We start from the raw sequence: 21,571 nt of genomic DNA on the forward strand, positions 1-21,571 counted from the left end.
TGATCTCACGAAACTGTGAGATCATGACCTGAACCAAAATCAAGAAAGAGTTGGATGCTTAAATTGACCCGGGCACCCCCACTTGACTGATTATTTTTTAAACAGCCTCATCCTAAGCTTTTGTTAAAAAACAAAAAACAAAAAAACAACCCAATCACCAGTTTGGCATGTCGCTTTCCTTTTGTTCCGATCCATGCCGAATGAAACATCAGTATTAATGTAGAAGTTGCTCTCCAGCATGGCACTCGGGCAGCCCTTTGGGCAGCACAGGGTTACCGGAGTCCCTCATTATTGACACTGCTCTGCTCCTCGGGCCGAAGTCCTTAGGGGCCTTCCTATCAGCCCAGACCTGCCGGAGCCAGAGTCTGTCGTCAGAGGACAGGTGCGTCAGGGTGGGGTCCCTGCGTTGCGCAGGAGATCAGCTCGGAACTTCCCCCGTGGCTCCTGTGAAGTCCCCACGATTCTCTGCCTCATCCTCCGCCACTCTCCGTCCTTCCTCTCGGCTCCCGGGATCTTGCCAAATATGTGCCCACTTGGGGGGCCTTCACACGCCGTGAGACTTTCCTGTCATCGGGACGCTTCCCCCGACCCCTGAGACCCCGAGGCACACTTCCGTCCCGGGCTCTAAAAGCCCCCCTTGCACTTCCCTTGGGAGCAGGTGTCATCGGTGGCAGTCGGGCATCACGTGTGAGGTCCTTTGTTCAACGTCCTTCTCTCTACCGGACCAAGAGGGCTCCGGGAGGAAGGGGCTCGGGCTAGGCCTGGGGTCGGTCCCCTCCCCACTGCTCACAGCCCCGCGACCACCCACAGCCCCTTCTTGCTCCCGCAAGTGGACTCGCCATCCTAGCCGGAGGCGGCCTCATCACTTTCCCTCCCGACACGGTTTGGTTAGTCCCGCCTCTCAGCCTTGACTTTGGCCTCTGTGGTATCCTCTGCCTTCTTCAAAGAGCAGGGAGAACAGCCCGGCCCAGGGCCCGCGGCCCAATTGCGGCCCTGTCCTCCCCGCTCCCTCAGCACCTTCCGTCCCGTGAGCCCCCGTTGCTTCAAGATGGCGGAGCGCACAGTGGCGGGAGCCCGGCTCTGGGCTCAGGTTGGGGCTGTGCAGTCACCAGCTGGGGGACCTCAAGGATGTGATTTAACCTTTGTGCCTCGGCTCCCCTAGGTTCCCAAACATCGATGCCTCAGAATCACCCGGAGGACTCGTCAAAACACAGACTGCCCCTCCCCCCCCCACCCCCCCAGCTTTTAGTTCCTGCAGACTGACAAGGGGCCTTGAGAATGTGCCTTTCTGACAGGTTCCCAGGGGACGCTTATGCCGCTGGTACAGGGACCATTGTGAGAGCCACTGTCCTACTTGTTAGGGAAGGTAACTGGAGATTGATTAACCTCTTCACGTTCCCAACAGGGGTTATGGAAAACGAAGAACTGAGTCCAGGGTCTGGCCACTCCATTTCCTAGCCCTGGGGCCCTGGGGAAATCACCTGGCTTCTCGGAGCCGCAGCGTTCTTACCTTCACAGGGTTGTCCTATCCCTTCCCACGATAGCCTGAGCTTCTTGACAGGGCTTGGTACACAGCTGGTGCCTAATTAATGTTTCTTGAACCAAATGAGTGAGGTGGGAGAGGCTGAAGCTACAGACTGTGGCACGAACGTGGGGGGAAGGCAGTCAAACCAACACAGGCTTATGAGACGGTAAGATCTGTGGCCACCCCGACCTGCAGTCACCCCGCCCAGCAGAGCGCAGGAGGGAATGGGAGTGAGTGAAGGGGCCAGACTTAGCTCACAGCTGCCAGCCCCGAGTGGGAGCGGCTTCAGGGCAGTTGGCCTGGGCTCAGGGCTAGAATTCCTGGGCTCACGTCGCCACACGGGGCCTTGCAGAGGGCAAGGAGGGCGATGGTAGGTTCGCCTAGGATGGATCAGAAATCATCAGGATCGGGCGCCCGGGTGGCTCAGTCGGTTAAGTGTCCAAACCTCGGTTTCTGTTCAGGGCACCATATCGCAGTTCTGTGAGTTCGAGCCCCGTGTGGGGCTCTGTGCTGACAGTGCAGTGCCTGCTTGGGATTCTCTCTCTCCCCCCCCCCACCCCTCCCCCACTCACAATGTCTCTCTCTCTCTCAAAATAAATAAATAAACTTTAAAAAGAAATTTTAAAAAGAGTCATCAGTATCTAGATAGGTATTTGGCTTCAGGGCATTTATTTCATGTCCCTCTGTACAGGCCCTGGGGCCGGGTGTGGGGGCAGGAGACCAGGCAGGGGGCAGCAATAAATAACACGGACAGACAGACGGAGCTCCCCTCTGGACAGATGAGGTTAAAGGAGGTTAGAGAGGAGCCACAGTGCGGGGTGGGTGCTGGCAGGGTGGGGGCAGCTGGGAAGGAGGGGAGGCCGGGCCCCCAGGACCTCACCGTCACCTGCCCCATCCCTTTCCTGCCCCAGCCCTCACCGCTCCGGGGAGCAAGGGAGCCCATAGCCAGTAGGGGCCGGTGAGGGTCCCGAGGGAGGGGTGGCCACACGGGCTGCCCCCACCCCCTCACTTGACACGGATTTCAGCATACTCGGCCAGCTCCTCCGTCAGGGTGTAGCTGTCCTTGGTGGGCCGTTTTCCCAGGTCCGAGTGAGAATAGCTCAGGTCCAGCTCTGGGGGTTCCCCCCGAAGGCCCAGCAGCCTCCTCTCAGATCCCAGTCGCCTCTCGCTCTAGGAACAGAACCAGCCCGTTAGGAGGCCCTCGTTCCTTCCACCTTTTCCAGAGGCTGCGGTTACTTGCGCCTGCACGGCCCCAGAGTTGAGTCCCAAAGCCCCACGTGAACCTCCTTTCTCAGTCCCCAGGTCCCACCCTGGGGCCTCTGCCCCCACGGGTGCCCCGACGCGCAACCACCTCCTCCTTGCTGAGCCCGAAAGTCACCTACAAATTCAATGTCTCCGGGAAGCCCTCTTCAACGTAGGGATTTGAGGGGCATGCAAGTCAACCCATAGCATCTTCCCAGATTAAAGCCACCTGGTCGGGATCCCACCTTTCCAAATATTTGCAAATGCCTGGCTCAGTGCGTCCTTCCCTATGTTTGGGTCTGGTGAGGCTCCCCTCCGCAGTCTGCGAGATCCTGCAGGTGTGACTTCGGCTTCCCTGTCATGTGCCCCATCCCCGCCCCCACCCGTTGGACACAGACACGGGGCAGCGGCCACAGACAGAAGGGAGCAGCAACAGGACAGAATAGACAAGGCCAGGAGTGCCGGGCAGGGCCGGACTTGACCAGGAGCCGTCCTGGATGCCTGACGAGAACGCACACACATGCACGCCAACCCCACGGCCCGACAAGGGCCCAGAGGCGGGCACACTGAGGCCCCCGGAACCTACCTCCTGGGGCGCTCATTCCAGGGTAGAGACCTCTCTGGACTATTGGAGAAGGAAATGCAGTCACAGACCCGGGTGGGGAGGATGGGGGCTGCCCTCAGCGGAGCCCCTCGGCCCCCTTCACGGCCTCAGCCCGAGCGCCCTGCCCAGCCCAGGTGCAGCCAGCCCTCCGCACTTCCTCCCTGCCCCTTCTGAGGGGCCAGCCTCCCTGCTGCCCCTTGGCCCCCCAGGCTCTCCCAGACCCTCCGTGTCCCTGGCACCCAGGTACTCCAGCTAAGCTGGAGCCACAGGCCCTCACCTCATACTTCTCTGGCGCCCCAGAGATGCGGAAGTCGCTGCTGAACAGGACCGGGGGGTTGTCCCCCGCCGAGAAGCTGGGGCTCTCTGTCACGTTCTTTCTGCAGGGCAGGACATGTCAGCCCCAGGGGGAGTCCCAGGCCTCCCTCTCCCTTCCATTTCTGCACCCCATCCACCTTAGGAGTTTCACTCAGGGGACCCCAGAGTGGTTTCCAGCCTTCTCTCTAAGATGGGGCAGACGGCCTCTTCAGAATGACCAGCCTCTTCCTGTCCCCCACTGCCCAACCCTCCACCTGGTCCCTGCCACTTTTCAGGACCCCGGTCTGGCCTCTAGGGGTTCTTCCCTGGCCCCGTCACACCCTCTTGCTGCCAGGATGTGGTGCAGAAAGATTAGTCCGCTCTCGGGGGAGCTGACGTGCGTGTGCCACAAGGCAGAGAAACAGCACCGTTGTGGCAGGGGGGCGTGGTTTGGGGCCGGGAGTGTTTCTGTTGCCAGAAATGAGGTGTGGGATCACCAGGGCCCTGGAACCACCTGGGGCTGACCCCATGGTTGCGAGCCAGGGGTAGCTGGCATTCCCCCATCACGCTGCGGCCTGCTCAGGAGGAGGGCTCCTAGAGGGCAGGAGGCCATAGCAGAGAACGCAGGGGACAGGGACGCATCAGGGGAAAGTGCCCTCCCAGGCACCGGCGCGCCCTGAATGGTGGTGGCTCGTGCTGGTGGGAGTCTCTCTCCTCCATCCTTCGGAACATTCTCAGAGCAGAACTGCCCTCCCACACACAGACAGGGAGGCCTCCCTCGCCTCCCCTCATCGGCCGCAGCCTCTAACTGACCTCCCCGCCTCCCTAGCCCGGGAAGACTCCCCACGCCCAGATGAGCCCCGGCAGGCCACTCACTTTCTCCGCGTCTGGGTGATGTAGCAGACGATGGCAATTAGGATGGCAAAGGCGACCACGGCTCCCACGGGGCCGATCTTGGCCCACATCAGGCGGTCTGAGGACAGAAGACCCAGGCCCCCTCAGGGTTGCTGGTGGTAGTGAGGACACCCGGGTTCTTAGGAGCCAGGCTGGGGCAGAGGTGACAGTGAAAACATTTACACAGCTGGGGTGTCCTCGCCCTGACTGGCCTGGAGGGCTTAGCTGCCGGAGGGCCCAGGAGCGGACCCGGGAGAGCACAGGCAGACTCAGGACAGCCCCTCCGTATCACGCGGGAAGGGCACCCTTACCACCTGATCAAGCCGCGTGCTCGGCTGGCCTTGGGGAGGGCAGTGTGGATCCAAGAGGAGCCCCCTCCACCCCCGTGGCTCCCGGCCCCGGCCCGCACCACTCACGGGCTCCCTGGAAGGGCAGCTCCAGGCTCTTGGTGCCGTAGAGGTTGCGGGAGGTGCAGATGACCCGGGGCGGGGCCTGGGCCTGTCCCCGCAGCGTGAGGATGCTGGTGAGCAGGAGGCCGCTGCGCTCCGAGTACACGAACTCTCGCTCGGTCTCGTTCACGGTCACGTTGCGTGAGGGCAGCTCGAAGGCCACGGACGGCTCGGGGTTGGATTTCACCACGCACAGGCACTGCACTGTGTCCCGGGCCGCTGCACAGTGGGACTCCAGCAGGATCACAGGGGCGACTGCGGGGGCAAGAAAGACCAGGACTCAGGGGACCAGAGGCCCCCCAGAGGCTGAGGGCCAAGGATAGCGGCGGCCGCGTCAGAGATGAGCTGTATTTCCCCCTTTTGCAGAACCTCTTGCACCCTCTCTTCGTTCACCTTGCAAAACACAAATGAGATCGTGATGAACCCCCCTCCCCCATGTCACTTACAGTGACATCCAAATTCATTTCCGGGTCTTGCAAGGCCCCCGCAGGACCCAGCCGCACTAATCTTCTCTCGCCATGGCTCCTTCCCAGTCGCACCGGCCTCCTCGCTGTTTTTTAAAGTTCATGGAGCTTTTTCCCACCTCAGGGTCTTTGCGTTTCCCCCTCAGCCTGGAACACTTCCCTGACATCGGCTGAACTCAGTCCCCTGCTCTGCTCAGATGACGCCTCTCTCTCCTACCACTCACGGAAACCGCACCTCGCTTCCCTGACTATGCATTGCCGGCAAGTTTGGGTCTGCTCCCCGGCACCTACCCCTACCCATGTTAGATGATCGATTTGGCTGGTCTCTTCCATCAGGACAGGCTCTCGCTCGGCCTCCACTCTGTCCCCACACTTAGACCGCGCCTTTCACGCAGCCGAGCTCTGTGAACACTGGCAGGAACTATAGATGCCCCTGCTGATCGCTAGAACCCCCTTGCATCCTGACCGTCCCTCCCTTGGGGGCCCCCCCCTGCCACTGGCACCGGCCCCCGCCCTCCCCCCAAGATCATTGTGTTGAGCCTCCCTCTGCTGCCATTTGTATTACAAAAATGGGACTGGTCCGGTTTTTTTGTTGTTGTTTCTTACATTTTCCAAAATATGATCTTATAATAGGATCTCAAATGTTGCTTTTTTAAAATTTAAATCCAAGTTAGTTAACTTGAATGTTGCTTTTTATTTTATTTTTTTTATGTTTATTTATTTTTGAGAGACAGAGGGAGAGAGGGAGAGAGAGGCTGGAGGAGGAGTAGAGAGAGGGAGACAGAGGATCTGAAGCAGGCTCTGCATTGACAGCCCAGAGCCCGACACGGGGCTTGAACTCACAAACCGTGAGACCATGACCGGAGCCGAAGTCGGATGCTTAACTGACTGAGCCACCCAGGCGCCCCTGCATGTTGCCAAGTTCTTTTTCCCTCCTGAAGAATCCAGCACTAGAGTCCGCTCACTCTAGACTGAGCTCTGGGTCTCAGTCCTGACCAAAACCCACTTACACGTGGGCAAAAGACTCTCAGGCCATCAATTCCCCCACTTATTTTCAATTTCCAGAAAAAAAAAAAAAAAAAAAGCAAGTCACAGTGATGGACCAGGTGTCACGTGACCGGATTCAAACTAGAGATGATTCCAGCTGGAACCTCAATGCGTTCATGCATCTAAATCTAGTAAATTAAACACGTATGGCCCAAATTTTGCCCAGGCAGACAGGCACTGTGCTTGCCGTAGTGGTAACGAGTTAATACACCACAGGGTACATTAACAATGACAAACCTGAACTATCACATTTTTTAAAAAAACTTTTCATGCACGACCGCGCCGCTGTGCTCGACGCCAGCCTCCCGCCACTCTGCCCGTACGTGCTCAGCGTCTCCGCAGCTTTGCGGGCAGCCCGGGACGCCTAGGAAACCCTGACTGACCTTACGCAGACCCCAAGTTCCACAAAGAGCGGGGAGTAGTTCTGGAAGCCCAGCCGGAAGCCCAGCTCTGCCCCGATCAGGCCATTCAGCCTCCCTGGGTCTCCAGGATGGAGTTTTCATCTGTGCAAACAGAGTATTGGTCCTTCCTCGAAAGGAGCTACGTGAACTCTGAAGGCGGGCTCACAAGCGCGATGCTCCCGAGGATTTAGGAGGAGATCAACAGAACCATCCCGGCAGAGGGAGCGTATGAGCAAAGCCTCGGCGGCAGGAAAGGCCAGGCGGGCATCCAGCCTGGAGTCCGAGGGAGAGATTAGCCGGAAGCGATGCCTCGGCCTTCCGGAGCACATAGGACATGTCAGGCGAGGCACTGTGGGGGGCTCACTAACCTCCACAGTCTTCACAACCTTCTCTGGGCTCAGCTACTGCCCTCATACCCAGTTTTCAGCGGAGGGGCGCAGCAAAGGTGGAGTCCCTTGGCCGGGACCATGCAGCAAGGTGGGGACAGAGCTGGGATGCTGACCAGCTCACACTTCAGTCTCCTTCTGTTAAACCGGGGTGAGGAACAGTCCCTCACCATCACGTGTTGTTGTGACACCAAAATAGGTCAATGTGTGCCGACCGGCTCAGACTGGTCCCCGCCCACAAACACTCAGGGGAGGCGAGCACCGCCTGCGTGTCCCACGCCGCCGAGCTGGCCCTGGGATCAGCAGGCCAGCGGGAAACCCCAGGAAACCCCGCACTAGGAGCACCCGCTGTTGTCAGTGAGCACGAAACCCCTGGTGCTACAGGACAAAGCCTTCGGGAACAGAAAGGGGCCTCGGGGAAGCCTACAGGGCTCAGCAGGTGTGGTGGGGGCGGGTGGGGGAGGGGCACAGCTGCTTCTCAACTCCAGCAGATTGAAGGCCTTCCACTCCCCATGTGTTTGTTATCAGAACGAGCCAGATTAAGCAAGTCCTTGGGTCCCCAGGGCTGTGGGGACGCGAAGCCACCACGGGTTTGAGAGCAGAGGCAGACGAGAGTCCAGAAGGATCCTGGCTCTACACAACCTTCCTAGCTGCATGGTCTTGGGGGATCCTGACCTTGGTTTTCTCCTCGCTCAAAGAGGAGATGATGATAGCACATACGTGCTCCACAGGGTGGCCACAAAGGCTCAGCAGAGTAACACCGCGGAAGTTAGAATCCTGCCCAGAGCAGACCGCTCATGACCGCTGGCCACTCTTACTGCACGGGGGTCTGTGACTACAAACGTATGTGAGATGGGGTGGTGTGCACGTTCCGCGGCTTCCATCAGATTCTCAGGGGGCTCTCCGCCTCTAAAACCCAAGATCCGCTGGCTTGGGGTGTGACAGGGAAAGGGGGCGTAGCAGCAGGAGGAAGCTGGGCCCAGGAGGGCAAGCACGGAGAAAGCAGAGGACCCCACAACGCGCGACCACCTCGGACGCTGCGGGCAGAGAACGTGCGCAGAGGTGAAAGGCCAGCCGAGCCTGTGTGGCCACCCCTCTGCCACAGAAGGTGGCCCTCCAGAAATAATCTGTATCTACCACGTACTGATTATCGCCACATACACGGTATTGAGTATGGATTGTGCTCAGTGCCTTCCGGCAAACCGGTGGGGCGGGGACCACGGTAGGGGGAGTCACGGAGGCCAGGAGCGGAAAAGTCTGGAGACTAGTGTCGGAGGGCCAGGCCGGAGCTAAAAACGAAGCAGATGGAAATATGGAGAGGACACTCCAGAGGTAGTCGCGGCAGGAGAGGGAGCGGAAACGTTGACTTGGGAGCCGCGGCCCTGAACGGCGGCCCCGAGCCAGGGTGGGGGTGGGGCTGTTGGTGGTGATGTCGGGAGAGGTGCTGCTTGCCAGTGGAATGAGGAGCTCCATTTCGAAGACAGTTAGCTTTCTATGTGCATCCACCCCACCTCTCTGGCTACACTGTATCTGATAATAAAGCTTGGTGCCCTCTTGGTCCCCTCCCCCACATCCCACAGAGCCACACTGCCCTTTGCACAGCACAAGTGTCTGATCAATGTATTCTGATGTAATAACAGAGGATGAAGTCAACTGTGGCAGTACGGAAAAGTGGAGCCAGTCTGCCTGGATCTGAACCGTTTTCTGGCTGTGTGACTTTGGGGAAGTGGCATAACCTCTCTGGGCTTCAGTTTGCTTCTCCGGAAACTGGAGACAGGACTAGAACCTCCCTCATGGGAATGTCAGGTGGACGAAACGAGCGGATCCCTGTACAGAGCTTCCAGCAACTCCTGGTACCCAGCAATGCAACACAGGGGTCAGAGGTCGTGATTACTGTTGAACGCAAAAGGCCACACGATCCAGAAATCTCTTTGGTGACCAGCACGCCCCAGGATGTGAGAACACAGTACTCTCAGGGGGGACTTTTAATTTCTTGCTGTGGATTCGGCTTCCCTACCTTCCCCATTCTCACCTGCTGGTGCAAAGCTGACCCCGGGTTGGGAGGCACGGATGCTTTCCAGTAATCCAGGTACCCCCACCGAACCATCCACCAAGGCAGGGAAGGTGAAGGAGGTCAAGTCCAGCCGGAAGTCAAGATCAAGTCAGCAGGGGAAGGGGGGGGCGGGTACTCACACTCCACGGATAGGTTGAAGGTGGTGGCCCTCTGGCCGTACTGGTTCTCAGCCACACACCAGTACTCTCCGTCATCCTCAGGCGTGATGGCAGGTAGTTCCAGCTGCAGCTCGCTCTCGTAGATGACCGTGGCCAGAATCTGCTTCTCCTTGAAGATGGTGAGAATAGGATCCGGGTTGCTCTGTGTGGAGCACAAGATGGAGACCGTCTCCCCCTCCACGGCCACCATTGTCCCGTTCACCATCGGCTTCCGGGGTGCATCTGGGGGGCAGGACAGGGGGCCGATGGTCAGAAGCCAAGGGTGCCTCTTCTGCCAGCCAACTCCCAGCCCCAACGTGACCCCATCCACCCTGACCTGAGCGCACCAGCTCAGGGTGGCTCGGGTGACCCCTGTCCTGGTTTATCCTGTTTACATCAACACGGGCTCTGCAGCCAGAGTACTTGTGTTTGAACCTCAGCTCTGCCCCTTCCCAGCTGTGAGTGGACCCATCTCCTAACGTCTCCAAGCCTCTGGAAAAGGAGCTTAATCAGAGTCCCAACCTCACAGGAGCCACTGGGAACCTAAGTGGCAGGCACTCCTGTAACCTGAACAAGGGAAAATGAAGATTTCCAACCACGTGAGTAGACCCTATGTAAGTAAATAAACATATAGGAGGCAAGACGGGGATAACTGCTTTGGAGAAAAATTAATGTAATGGGAAATCAGGGAGTTACAGTTTTAACTGGGATGGTGAGGGAGGGCCTCCCTGGGTCTAGAAGAGGTGGGTCAGAGCCAGCCGTGGGGATGCCTGGGGGCAGAGTATTTGTGTAAAGCACTCTGAGTAAATCTTGGCTGTAGCTGTCATTATTATTATCCACAGCCCTGGGCATTTTGCCTCAATAAATATTTGTGAATGAATGAATGACCTCTCCTTGGTTCCTAACAAAGAACCTCATCTGACCAGCCCCTCCCCATGGACTCCACAATACACACGGTGTAGGCAAGGAGCCGGGTGAGGTCCGGGGTCCCTTCATCCCTCCCACTAGAACTGCAACGGGGCTCATCTTGAAATGCAGATTTCCAGGGCCAAGATCTACTCCCAGAGCAGCCAAGGCTGTGGGCAGGAAGCCGAGTTTAACAGGCTTCCCTGGGGGGCGGGGCTCCATCTGTCCCCCACCTTGCCCCAGGGATGAGAGTGGTCACAGTAGGTGTTCGCCAGATACTTTGGGAAGCAGGCGGAACGCCTCCACCTGACGCCCTCCTCTCCATCTCCACCTCCACCTTGTTTATGGCCTGGAGGGGGCCGGGCCCGACTCCAGCAGCCCTGCGTGAGGCCGGTTTCCCCTAACCTCTCTGCCCCGGGGCCGGTGCTGGGGCGTGCTGGAGACTCACACATGACGCTGAGTCCCACGGTGCGGTTCTCCTGGCCATAGGCGTTCTCTGCCAGGCAGGCGTAGACGCCGTCCTCCGCGGGGGTCACCTCTTCCAGATCCAGGAACAGGCTCTCGGCCACGGCCTCCCGGAGCACCGTGCCGTCCCGCATCCACGTCAGCAGCGGCAGCGGGTTGCTGTCAGCCCCACAGAGCAGGCTGACATGCGAGCCCTCGATGGCCTCCACCGAGGCATTCATCTCCACGATCACCGGGGGGTCTGAGGCCGGGGACACAGTGTGGGGTCAGGGGGCTGGGGCCGCAGGCCCCGCCCCCGGCCCTGACCACGGCCCCCCCACCCCCCCACCCCCCCACTCCCCCCACCCCAGCCCCGCCCCCAGGCTCACACTTGACGTCCAGGCTGGCGTAGCCCTCGAACTGCAGAGTAGTGTTGGGGAAGGAGGCCTGGCAGCCCAGCCGGTGGCCGTTGGCCTCCCTAGTGGGCACGAAGTGTAGCAGCGACACCTGCACCCACGTGCCCTCGTCCTCGCGCAGCCGACCCAGCACGGTGGGCTCCCCCAGCCCTTCGTGGCCCAGCCAGCTCAGCTCCGGGCGCAGCTCTGGGCAGTTGTCAGGCACCATGCAGCTGACCTCGACTTCCGTGCCTGCCACCACCTCCGGGGGGACCACGATGTTGGGGGTGTCTAGATGAGACAGGGGTGGTGGGGGCCGGGGGAGGGGGGAGGGCTGAGGAAGCAGCATCGGGCCACGGGCCACCTCTACCTTGTCCTACTTCATTCTCGGTCCCTGGTTGCCTCCCCATCCTTGGAGACAGAATTCCCTGCGACCCTCTCTCCTCCCGGTTACCTGTCACCCAGAGGTCCTCCACAATCAACCACAGGTGTGCAATAATGAAAATAATGCTATAATGCCCTGAGTACATGACACCAGTTTGACTTGCCAGTCCTCCCAGCCATGCTAGTTAAGTGGGTAATATTAGTTTGCTCATTTTTGAGGTGAGGAATTCTACTGAGACCACAGCTAGTGCGGAGTAAAACTGAACTTCAAACCCTGTCACTCTGGCTTCATAATCTGTGCTCTGGCTATGACATTATATCCCCTAAGAAACTTCTCTCTGGGTGGCTCAGTCCGTTAAGCATCTGACTTCAGCTCAGGTCATGATCTCACAGTTCGTGGGTTCCAGCCCTGCGTCGGGCTCTGTGTTGACAGCTCAGAGCCTGGAGCCTGCTTGGGATTCTGTCTCCCTCTCTCTGACCCTCTCCCACTCACACTCTGTCTCTCTCTCAAAAATAAACAATAAACATTAAAAAAAAACAAAACCCTTCTCTCCTTTCCCGTGTTTGGTTTATCTTCCGTGTGTGTGTCCGTGTCTGGCTGTGCCAGTGGGGTCTCTTTCTGCATCACGGCTGTGATCTGGCTCATTTAGCTCCGTGCTGATGGGAAATCCGAATCTAAGGGCTCCATGCTACAGGGCCTCTCAGACATTAGGCAGCGTGCCCTACTCTGATTGCCAAATCTGGCCCAGAACTGCATTTTATTTGGCCTAAATTTAGGATTAAAAAAAAAAAAATCTGAATCAGCAGCCAATGTTTAGGAATTGGGAGATTACACGGAAAAAACACACAGTTCTGGTTTCTCTTAAAAATTCAGATCATCTGGGAGCGGTATCTGTGCATTCTCCCGGATCACCAGCTACCCAGAGCAGGGTCCCCTGTGCCAGGCGCTGCTCTGGGCACTCGTAACTCTTCACTCGTTGAGCTCTAAGTGCTCTTCCCATCCCCGCCTTACAGAAGAGGAAAGCACAGCCCAGAGAAGTTAAGTAATTTGCCCCCAGTCACCCAGCTGACACAGGGATCCATCCAGAGGCCTCACCCCGAACCCCTGGGCCCCGCTGCTTTTCTCCGAGTTGTTTCTAGAAGAGGAAGAGTGCTCATATTCCTCTGAGGGCAATAAGACTATCCGGGGCCTTAGTCTGCTGTCGTCCGCCTGGTCCGTGTGGGCGTTGGGGTTTGCACCCCTCCCCCCAGCCAGACCGAGAAGTCCCTGGACCTGCCAGCCCGGACCTCCCTGGAGAGGTCCCGGGGAAGACTTTGTGCACCGCCCCAGCCCGCAGCACCCGCGCACCCTCTGGGGACTCACTGATGATGTCCAGAACACTGTGCTCAGAGAAGGTGTACTGGTTGTAGCCCCCGAGGTCCCCGCGGAAGTAGTACTTGCCGCCCAGCTCCGGGCTGAGGCTGCTGAGCAGCAGGGTGCAGTTGCGCATGCCCAGGTCCCCCAGGAGGCGGCTGCGGCCCTGGAAGCTCTCGTGCACGACTTGGGTTCGAGACTTGAAGACCACGGGGGGGTAGTTTTTCGGGTAGGGGCTGTTGAAGTACCAGACGCCATGCACGACCGCCGGCCGCAGCTCGTCGGGGAAGTCGAAGCGGCAGGGGATGGAGACGCACGTGCCCTCGAAGGCAGAGATGGACGAGGGCATCCAGGCACCCCAGTGACCCCCTCGGGAGGCTGCAGGCAAGCGGGACCACTGAGGCGGAGGGACACGTCCTCCCTGACCCCCCGCCCCCGCCCTCCCACCGCCCTGAGGGCTCCAGGGGCCCACAGAGACCACCCCAGCCTGCTCAGGGCCCCAGGACCTCGTACCTGAAATCATAATCCAAAACAGAGGCAGTGTCGTGAGGAATATCATTTTGTACAGCAAGCGAGCAACAGCTGGAAAGGGGAGGTGGTGGTGAGGGTTGCTTCTATGAAGGCTCCAGGAAGGGGGCCTGTTCAGATGTTAGCTGCTGCTGGTATTATTATGGTCTGTAGCTGCAAACATTTCTATGGCATTGACCGCGTACAAGGCTTCAGCGCTTTACTCCATGGTATTAATTCATGTGATCTCTTTGAGGTAGGTGCAGTTATAACCCACACTTTATACTGAGGTCCAGAGAGGTTAAGTAACCTGCCCAAGGCCACACAGCCCGCAAGTGGCAGAGTTAGGATTCAAGCCCTGTCTGCCTAGCTCTGGGTCTGCAGACTTCACCACCGAACCGCCCTGATAATTAGCCTCCTGGTCCTCGTGCCCCTGGGCACCTCGAGAAAGTAAGGACAGAGCCAGGGCTGGGCCAGCAGCGGGAAGCGGGGGAAGCCAGGGGGAAAGAGAAGTTGGAACCCCGCCCCTCACCTCCGTCTCCCTGAGTTGGGAATGTCTTCGGGTCTCACTTGAAGCGGTCAGCCAGCCAACCTGGAACGAGAGTCAGACAAGTGTCCCCCTGCCGCCCTCTTTCAGGGTCCGCTCTGAGTGGCGACCCGCCGTAAGGCTGCCCGTGTGGGCTCTGCGGCCTGTGGATGCTTGGGACCCTCCCACACGGCCCGGCAGCTACTCTGTGGCCACGGCCCACCCCAAGCTGTGATGGCAAAGAACTCTGGGGAGGAAAGGGGGAGCGGCAGAGCATTGGGGTGGGGGGGGAGGCAGGCAGGGTGGTGAGTAGGGTGAGGGAGCAGATGTCCCACGGCTGAGGCCTGGGGGTGGCAGGCAGGGACCTGGCCCATCAATGACTGGGTTTCACGGCATCAGCATTCCCGGCATGCCGCGGGAATTCCTGCCGCCCTCTCCCACCCCACAGACGGCCCCTGGTGTCCCCCACCCTCAACAGAGGCCAGGACCGGTTACAAAAGAGCCCTGTTCGCTCAGGGTGAGGGTGCCTCATCCCGGGGGGCTTCTCGGGTAGGTGGGATGGGAGAAGAGTCCGGCACTCCTGGCTGGGCTCTGAGCAGGACCAGGCGGGACCAGGGGTTGGGAGTCAGTGAGTCCCTGGCACCCGGCGGCTCTGTGGGTTGCCTCAGGGTCGAAGCCAAGGTTTCCAAGTGGCTGCCTTTCCTGGCCTCCGCCGCCCTTCTTCCCACGGACACAGACGCATGCACAGTCAGACACATGCAAAGGCCGGTATGAAAAGTGACAGATCCAGACCCGACCAGAAGGAGCAGGCTCACACAGCGGGGACTCGGGCGCACCCCGGTCAGGGCCCTGCACCCGCAGACAGGCACCGAGACCCCCGCGCCCGGAGAACGTGCCGGCACACACACAGTCACAGAAGCATGCTGCATTGCCCCGCCTCGTGTCCGCTGCACGTGTCCACCTGGGCTGGCGTGGGCACGGCATTCAGGCACGCGCGTGGACCCGCCTGCGGGCCAGGCTCACAAAGACCCACAGACCTGCGCACACGATGAGGTGTGGCTGAGGACAGACCCGCCCAGACGCGCGCTGATGGCCACGTGGCTGATGCCACCGTTGCACATGCGACAGGAAGGCACAGGAGATAGACACAGGTGAGGCCCAGCCCCAGGACCCGGGCCGACTTGTGAAACAAGCTTGTAGGCCACCTGTTTTTCACGGGGGGTAAACTTGGTTCCTGGGGGGTGGGCCAGAAAAGTCTTAGAGGTTCCAATGCAGTGTGAGTCTCGAAAGGGCCGCGGGGCATAAACATGCATATGGTATATCTGCTTGGTGGGAGTGGGATTAAGAGAACCAGGTCTACAATTTTTCCTTAGTGGGGTGTAACGAAAACAAGGCTGAGGAACGCTGATGCAGATCCAGGCGGACCCAGGGGCAGCGTGTGTGTGCGTGCACGTGCACACACACACACACACACACACACACACACATGCACCTGTCAGGTGCCGGGTGCTAGAACTTGCTTGCTCACGGCCCACCGCCCTCACGCCCTCACAGACAGCGGGATGCAGGTGTCTGATCTCCTGCCCGTCCTTCTGTTCCTCATCCAGCCCCAGACACTCCCACCGCACCTTAGGAGCCGTCGGGCGGCCGTTCCTGCACAACTTCCACCGTGGGGATGCTGAGGGGGCCCTTTGTTCTTTCTCTCTGGTTTCTTCCCTAAGCTCGGTCACTGTCCCTGCTGCGGTCCCAGCCCCTCCCCAAAGCAGTTCTGACCCGCACCCTGCTCCAACCTAAACTGGTGGCAGTTGCCGGTGACCATCCACGGCCCGGAGCACCTGGCCTTGGCGCGTGCTTCTGGGCGCCCCTCGCCGCCCCCTCAGTCCCGGTCCTCTGCCCTCCACCTCATCGCTGGCCCCTCTTGGCGGCGGTACTCACTTGGATGCTCTTGCTTCTGCGCCCTCTGCTCCACCGGCCCAGCTCACAGTCCCCTGGCCTCCCAGGGTCCGGGCCCCCACTTGCCAGCCCGTCCCCTCCCCCCGGGTGCCAGGGGCCGCCTGCCTCCAGGGCCCAGCTCCTCCCTGCCCCCGAGGGAGGGGGGCACAAAGGGGCCCTTGTCACCACCGCTGGAACTGGGCAGCCTGACGCCTGGGTTCTACTAGCTCCTTCCTGGAGGGGACGGGGCGGGGGGGGAAGCGGCCTCACTTGTCCCCCCTCCTCCATCACCCTGGTTCTGGGTCCCTGAGAGGGCCTTCTGATATCCCTGGAAGTCTCAGGCTAACAGGAGGCCTTGTCCTCAGTGTCTAGGGAACGTCAGTGGCAAGAACAGGTATAACCTCAGTCCCAAGAGGCCACAGAGGGTGTGAGCAGGAGCAGGTGGGACCTGCCCGCTCTTGGCTTCAGCGTCACCTCCACTCTCTCTTGAATCACTTCCCAGGGTCAGGTTGGGTGCCCACATCCTGGTCTATCTTCCAGGCTCTTCTTGCTATCACAAGTGACCGTATGGTTTGACTGTCTCCTCTCATGAGAACTTGGCCTCCAGAACGACGAGGGCTTTGCCTGCTTATTCCGTCTGTCCTGTTTGTAGAATGGCTCCTGGCACAGAGTTAAGCTTCCTAACCACAGAGCGGGTGCACGAATGTGTTGCTCAAATACCCAGTGGCACCTTCTGCCTGGAGACCTTTGCACTTACCTGTTCCTTCCTCCCGGACAGGTCTCCCTACCCCATCCCGCTCCCCACTCTGCCACTGGCCACAGCCTATGCACTCTGTTGGCTCCCAGCTCGGACACCACTTCCTCTGGAAGCCTGCCCTGCCCGTCTCACCAAGCCGGGCCCCTCCATTCAAACGCTGCCCTGTCCTTCCAGAGCCCTCCACACACTTGCCCGCCGCGCTCTGGGTGCATTCCTTCCGCGCCGGCGCAGAGCTCCCAGAGGGCAGGGTTTCTACCTGTCTGTCTAGTTCATCCTCTGTCCCATAGAACAGCACCTGGTGCACAGAGGGGCTTATCGGGGGCTCTGTTTACTCTATGAGCTGGGTGAGGACCCTCTGTGTGCCGATTCCAGATTCCACAGCGATCCTCCTCTTTGGTCATGACCTCTGCCAGGTGCTTGTACGGGGAGGGACGGGCGGAGGGAGCTGGTGATGCCGCGATTAAGCGTAGTGATGGTTTGACCAGGAGCTGTTCAGTCACACTGGTGCATCCTCAGTCCTCATTCAGGCCAGAGCAGTTTGTGGGGAGAGGGGAGGTCCTTTCTCCCAAGGGAGAACTCGGCCAGGGTGGGGAGGGTGAGGGGCAGGGAAATCCCTCAGACCCAGGCGTGTGGAGTCAGAGAAAGCTGGATAGAGGGGGAGGGGGAGTCCCACCCCCACCTCAGGCTTCATGATGTCAGACTCTGCCCGTGCCTTTCCCAGGCAGGGACAAAGGCCCATTGAGAGTGGGGTGGGGCTTGAACGCCTGGGTCCCGGAGAAGAGAGGGGCCCGGTGCCTGGGCTTCGGAGGAGGACACTGAGATCCTGGGCTACTCATATGTCACAGCCTTCAGCCTCAACACCAACCCCGTTGGGGTCACGTGCCTGTGCCGTTTGGGGGTTCAGCTCCTCTTTAGGCGTGCACCGGAGGCTGTCTCATGGGGCGGGTAGGATGCACAGGCAGGTGCCTCCACAGAGAGCCCTGGCCACTAGGCTGAGATCTGCAGTCCTGGGTCCCCAGGCCACAGGAGGGTGGGGCGCTGGGGAGCCTGAGAGTGTCTAAAGGGGGAGCCGCTGCTCTGGTCCGGCCGAGCCTTCCAAACCAGGCAGGTGTGGTAAGGCTACTGTGACAGAGCACCGCATGCCGGGTGGCTCAAAAAACAGAAATTGATTGTCTCCTGGGGCTGGAGGCTGTAGTCTGACGTCAAGATGTTGGCAGGCTCGACCCTGGGCGCTGGGGGGAAGGATCTGCTCCAGGCTTCTCTCCTTGGCTCCTAGGTGACGGTCTTCATGTTCGCATGGCGTTCTTCCCGTATACGGGCCTCTGTGTCCAAATCCCTGCTTTTCATAAGGACACTAGCCCTATTGGATTAGGGTCCACCCTACTGACCTCATTTTAACTTGATTATCTCTAAAAAGACCCTATTTCCAAATCGGGTCACAATCCTGGGACTTAGGACTTCAACGTTTAAATGTGGGGGTGGGGGTGGGTGGTGCCTGGGTGGCTCAGTCGGTTAAGCGTCCCACTTCGGCTCAGGTCATCATCTCGTGATTCGTGAGTTGGAGCCCTGAGTCGGGCTCTGTGCTGACAGCTCAGAACCTGGAGCCTGCTTTGGATTCTCTGTCTCCCTCTCTCTCTGCCCCTCCCATGCTTGAGCTCAGTTTCTCTCTCTCTCTCTCTCAAAAATAAATAAACATTAAAAAAAAATTAAATGTGGCGGGGGGTGGACACAGTTCAACTCATAACTCGTGAGCAGCTAAATCACCCGATGAACCGAAGCCTAGAGATGCTTCTCCTTTTTCAGATGAGGAGGCGGGGTTTCCGTGGAGAGAAGACGCCTGCGAGATCCTGCAGCTAATGGGAGACCAAGCTGTCTACCTCACCTTCCTCTTCCCACCCTTCGGTCTCCATTCAGGGAAATCACTCCCAGAGGGCGAGCCTCTCATGGCTTCCAAGGCAGAAGGTAGAGGGTGGCGATGTACAGGACCGATCTGGCTCCCTGGCTGGGTTTAGTTGGGCTCACAGAGTGTTGTTTACAAAAAATAAAATCCCCTTCATCAGCTGCCAATATTTAAAAAATCAGGAAATTTCACATAAAAATAAGCATGGCCACCTTCCCTCGAAAAGAAGATTTCGCCATGTTTGGCCCATCTTTGGGCACAACAGCCATCTCCCCGTCCCCCGTTGGATACCCGGGCCTCCCCATGGATACGAAACATTGGGCCCAAATGGCCAAGGCCCCTTATCACCATGCTAGCGCTGATGTTTTCTTAGAGGCTGGGAAGATAGTGAAATGCATCTTCTCTGTTTCTACCAGTGGGGAAATGGGATAAAGCGAGGGGGATATGGTCCCAAGAACAACGGGAGGGAACTCAGTTCCTCATGGAGGTGGACGGCGTTCTCCCACGTGGGTCACGCGCCGTGTGTCCTTACTGAGATCACAGGGCCTCCCACGTGCTCCTCTGAGACAAACCCACCACCCCTCACTCGTTCGCCGTGCCTGTCCGGAAGGTCGTCGGTTTTTCTCAAACCCTTTGGTGTCAGAATCCCTTTCTACTCTGCAAAATCTTCGAGGACTCCAAAACAACTCTTGTTTACATGGGTGGTATCTATGGCTGCTCAATGTATGAGAAATCGAGGCTGGGGCGCTTTTAAAGCACGGGGGCACACGAGCGCACGGCTCATTACCGTCAGAGCCATGGGGTCATCCCGTGTCACAGAGCTTGTACGCCCGGGACGCAAAGAAGGTGAAAGGAAAAAACAAGTGATGTTTTCGTAGTTTCCACCTTGTGGAGCCCTGCGAGGAGTCCCCAGACCTCGCTTTGAGAACCCTTGTGGGGAATCTGAAGTTGTAACCCCTGTTTCAAGAAGACTTCAAGGAGAAGAACTTGGCTTAACTTCCAGCCCCTGCTGTAGCAACGTAAATTCTAGGTCCTCTGAAGAGGGGAAGGGAGGGAAGAACAGGGAAGAAACTTCCTTCACCAAGCCTCCTTGCCAAACCCAGTACACCCCGCGGAGTACCGGCCCTTACAAGACAGCGGCCAGAACCAGCCTCTGGCCTGGGCCTGGGGCAGGGAGAAAGGGCAACAGACACTCTGGGATGGAAAACAACAGACAGAACGAGCCATTTTATTCCGAGTCCATTCACTGAGAGTCAGGGGGCAGCAGGAATAAATACGGAGGGGAGGGAGGTCCGGGGGCAGGCTGGGGAGGCTCTACGTCTTGCAGCACATCCCACACTTTGCTTTTTTACAGCAGCCGCAGCAGAACATGCAGATGGGGAAGTGGGTGTCTCGCCTCCTTAGCCTCTGGAGCACGGGCTGCGGGGAGGAAGGGAGAGTGAGCGGGGCTTGGGCGCAGGGAAGGGACGGGGAGGCTCAGAAGGGACTCGCAGGTGCTCTCACCTTCAAGCCCGCCTCGGCTGCCGCTGTGTCCTGGGGTCGGAGGTCCGTGAGCTGTCCTGTCTGTGAGAGCAGAAGGGGTGGTGAGGGTGGTGGGGACGTGGAGCTCTCAGACTCGCCCCCAAAGACCAGCTTCTCCCCGCGTGGTCAGTGTCCTGGGGCTCAGCTGGTATCCCAGGAGTGGCCTTGCTGTCTGGCCTTTTCTCCCCCCCCCCCACCCCCCCCCCCCCGCCGCGGGCAGCTCTTCCTGCAGACATCCCGGATCCGTCTCCCTTTCTCTCTTCTTGGGGACATCACCCTCCCTGGCCTGGATGCCACCCCCGCCTGTAGCAAGTCTCCCTGCGTCTCGCCCCGTCCATCCCGTTCGTTCCTCACGCCTTATCGGTCGGACTAAAAGCGTGGCGCCCGCTCGAGAGTCTCTCCCTCCGCCCCTCTCCCCAGTGCCTGCGCGTGTGCTAAAAGAAACTAGCCTGCAGAGCTGCGCTCACAGGCGGAGGAAAGTCAGTACTTGGAGTCCGCCCCTCAGTCTCCTCTCCAAGCAGCGTCCTCTCCACTTACTACAGCCTCCGATCCTCGGACACCCGTCTGCCCTCTGCCCGGGGCTTCGCTTACCGCCCCCTTCTCTTAGGGTCCAGGTCACCCAGTCCCAGGTCGAATTTCATTTCTCACAAACCATCCCGCTCGACTCCCAGCCCCTGGTCCGTCGGAAGTCCTCCCCACACCCCTCGTGGCCACTCTGCTGCCATCACCATCTTGTTATTCAGGATCCCATTGACGAGACAGTTATCCTGATTATGTTTTAACTGTTCACAGATGAATTCCCCGGCCGGGACGTAAGCTCCACGAGAGCAAAACTCTTTTCATCTACCTTGTTCGCTGCGTGATCCCCACTGACGAGAAAAGGACTTGTCACAGAGCAGGTGCTCTGTAACTGTGGAACTAGTTTGGGCCCCCAGTCCGATCCTCAGGCCACGATCTCTGTACTTCAGGTGGCCGGCCATCCCCACCCCGGTCCCTGCCCTGAGCTCTGCCCGGTGCTAAGGGGACCAGCTGCCCTCAGCAGTACCCCCACCACCACCACCCAGGGCCTGGCTCTCCGGTCCCGGCCACCGTGCCGGGCCCAGGCCCCCTGGGCTCTCACCTCTTGCCGGAGAGCTGAGCCACTGGCCAGGCTGGCCAGGAGGAGGAGCAGGAGGCAGGCGGCCTGGACCTGTGTGCTCAGTGCCATCGTGTTGTCTGGCTGTGTCCCGCTGTCAGGTTTGGGACTTGCTGTGGTGTCTGGGGTCCCGTTTCAGCTGCTTTTATGGGCCCTTCTGGGGGAGGCGGGGGTACTAAGCCCCCTCCCCTTTGTCCCAACTCATTTCCAAGAAGGTGGTGGCGCCGACAAGACGGGAGATAAGCGGGAACAGAGCAACAGGGAACAGTGTTATGTCACCCTGAGCCAGCGGA

The 21,571-nt window shown here is 59.1% G+C and overlaps 2 protein-coding genes across 4 annotated transcripts; both read right to left on the reverse strand.

Annotated features, from left to right (window-relative positions):
• Positions 1-2,177: 2,177 nt before the first annotated feature.
• Positions 2,178-16,082, reverse strand: MAG (myelin associated glycoprotein). 3 transcript variants are annotated; one of them, XM_043600636.1, is made up of 12 exons: positions 15,969-16,082; positions 14,040-14,099; positions 13,514-13,582; positions 13,010-13,378; positions 11,257-11,553; positions 10,872-11,129; positions 9,500-9,760; positions 4,976-5,263; positions 4,542-4,638; positions 3,649-3,748; positions 3,354-3,392; positions 2,584-2,695 (listed from the first exon to the last, which is right to left on the reverse strand). In XM_043600636.1, the coding sequence occupies exons 3-11, from the start codon at positions 13,557-13,559 to the stop codon at positions 3,366-3,368; spliced, it is 1,743 nt and encodes a 580-aa protein (XP_043456571.1). In that variant the 5' UTR covers positions 13,560-13,582; positions 14,040-14,099; positions 15,969-16,082; the 3' UTR covers positions 2,584-2,695; positions 3,354-3,365. The 3 variants fall into 3 exon arrangements, with proteins under 3 accessions (XP_043456569.1, XP_043456570.1, XP_043456571.1); XM_043600634.1 differs by lacking the exon at positions 3,354-3,392 and having other exon boundaries at positions 2,178-2,695; XM_043600635.1 differs by lacking the exons at positions 3,354-3,392; positions 15,969-16,082 and adding an exon at positions 15,824-15,929 and having other exon boundaries at positions 2,178-2,695.
• A 3,740-nt stretch (positions 16,083-19,822) lies between these two features.
• LOC122495062 (hepcidin antimicrobial peptide) lies at positions 19,823-21,532 on the reverse strand. The gene is made up of 3 exons (XM_043600780.1): positions 21,264-21,532; positions 20,126-20,185; positions 19,823-20,041 (listed from the first exon to the last, which is right to left on the reverse strand). The coding sequence occupies exons 1-3, from the start codon at positions 21,348-21,350 to the stop codon at positions 19,937-19,939; spliced, it is 252 nt and encodes an 83-aa protein (XP_043456715.1). The 5' UTR covers positions 21,351-21,532; the 3' UTR covers positions 19,823-19,936.
• Between the last annotated feature and the right edge of the window lie 39 nt (positions 21,533-21,571).

Source organism: Prionailurus bengalensis, chromosome E2 (assembly GCF_016509475.1).
Source record: "Prionailurus bengalensis isolate Pbe53 chromosome E2, Fcat_Pben_1.1_paternal_pri, whole genome shotgun sequence".
Classification (NCBI taxonomy): Eukaryota; Metazoa; Chordata; class Mammalia; order Carnivora; family Felidae; genus Prionailurus; species Prionailurus bengalensis.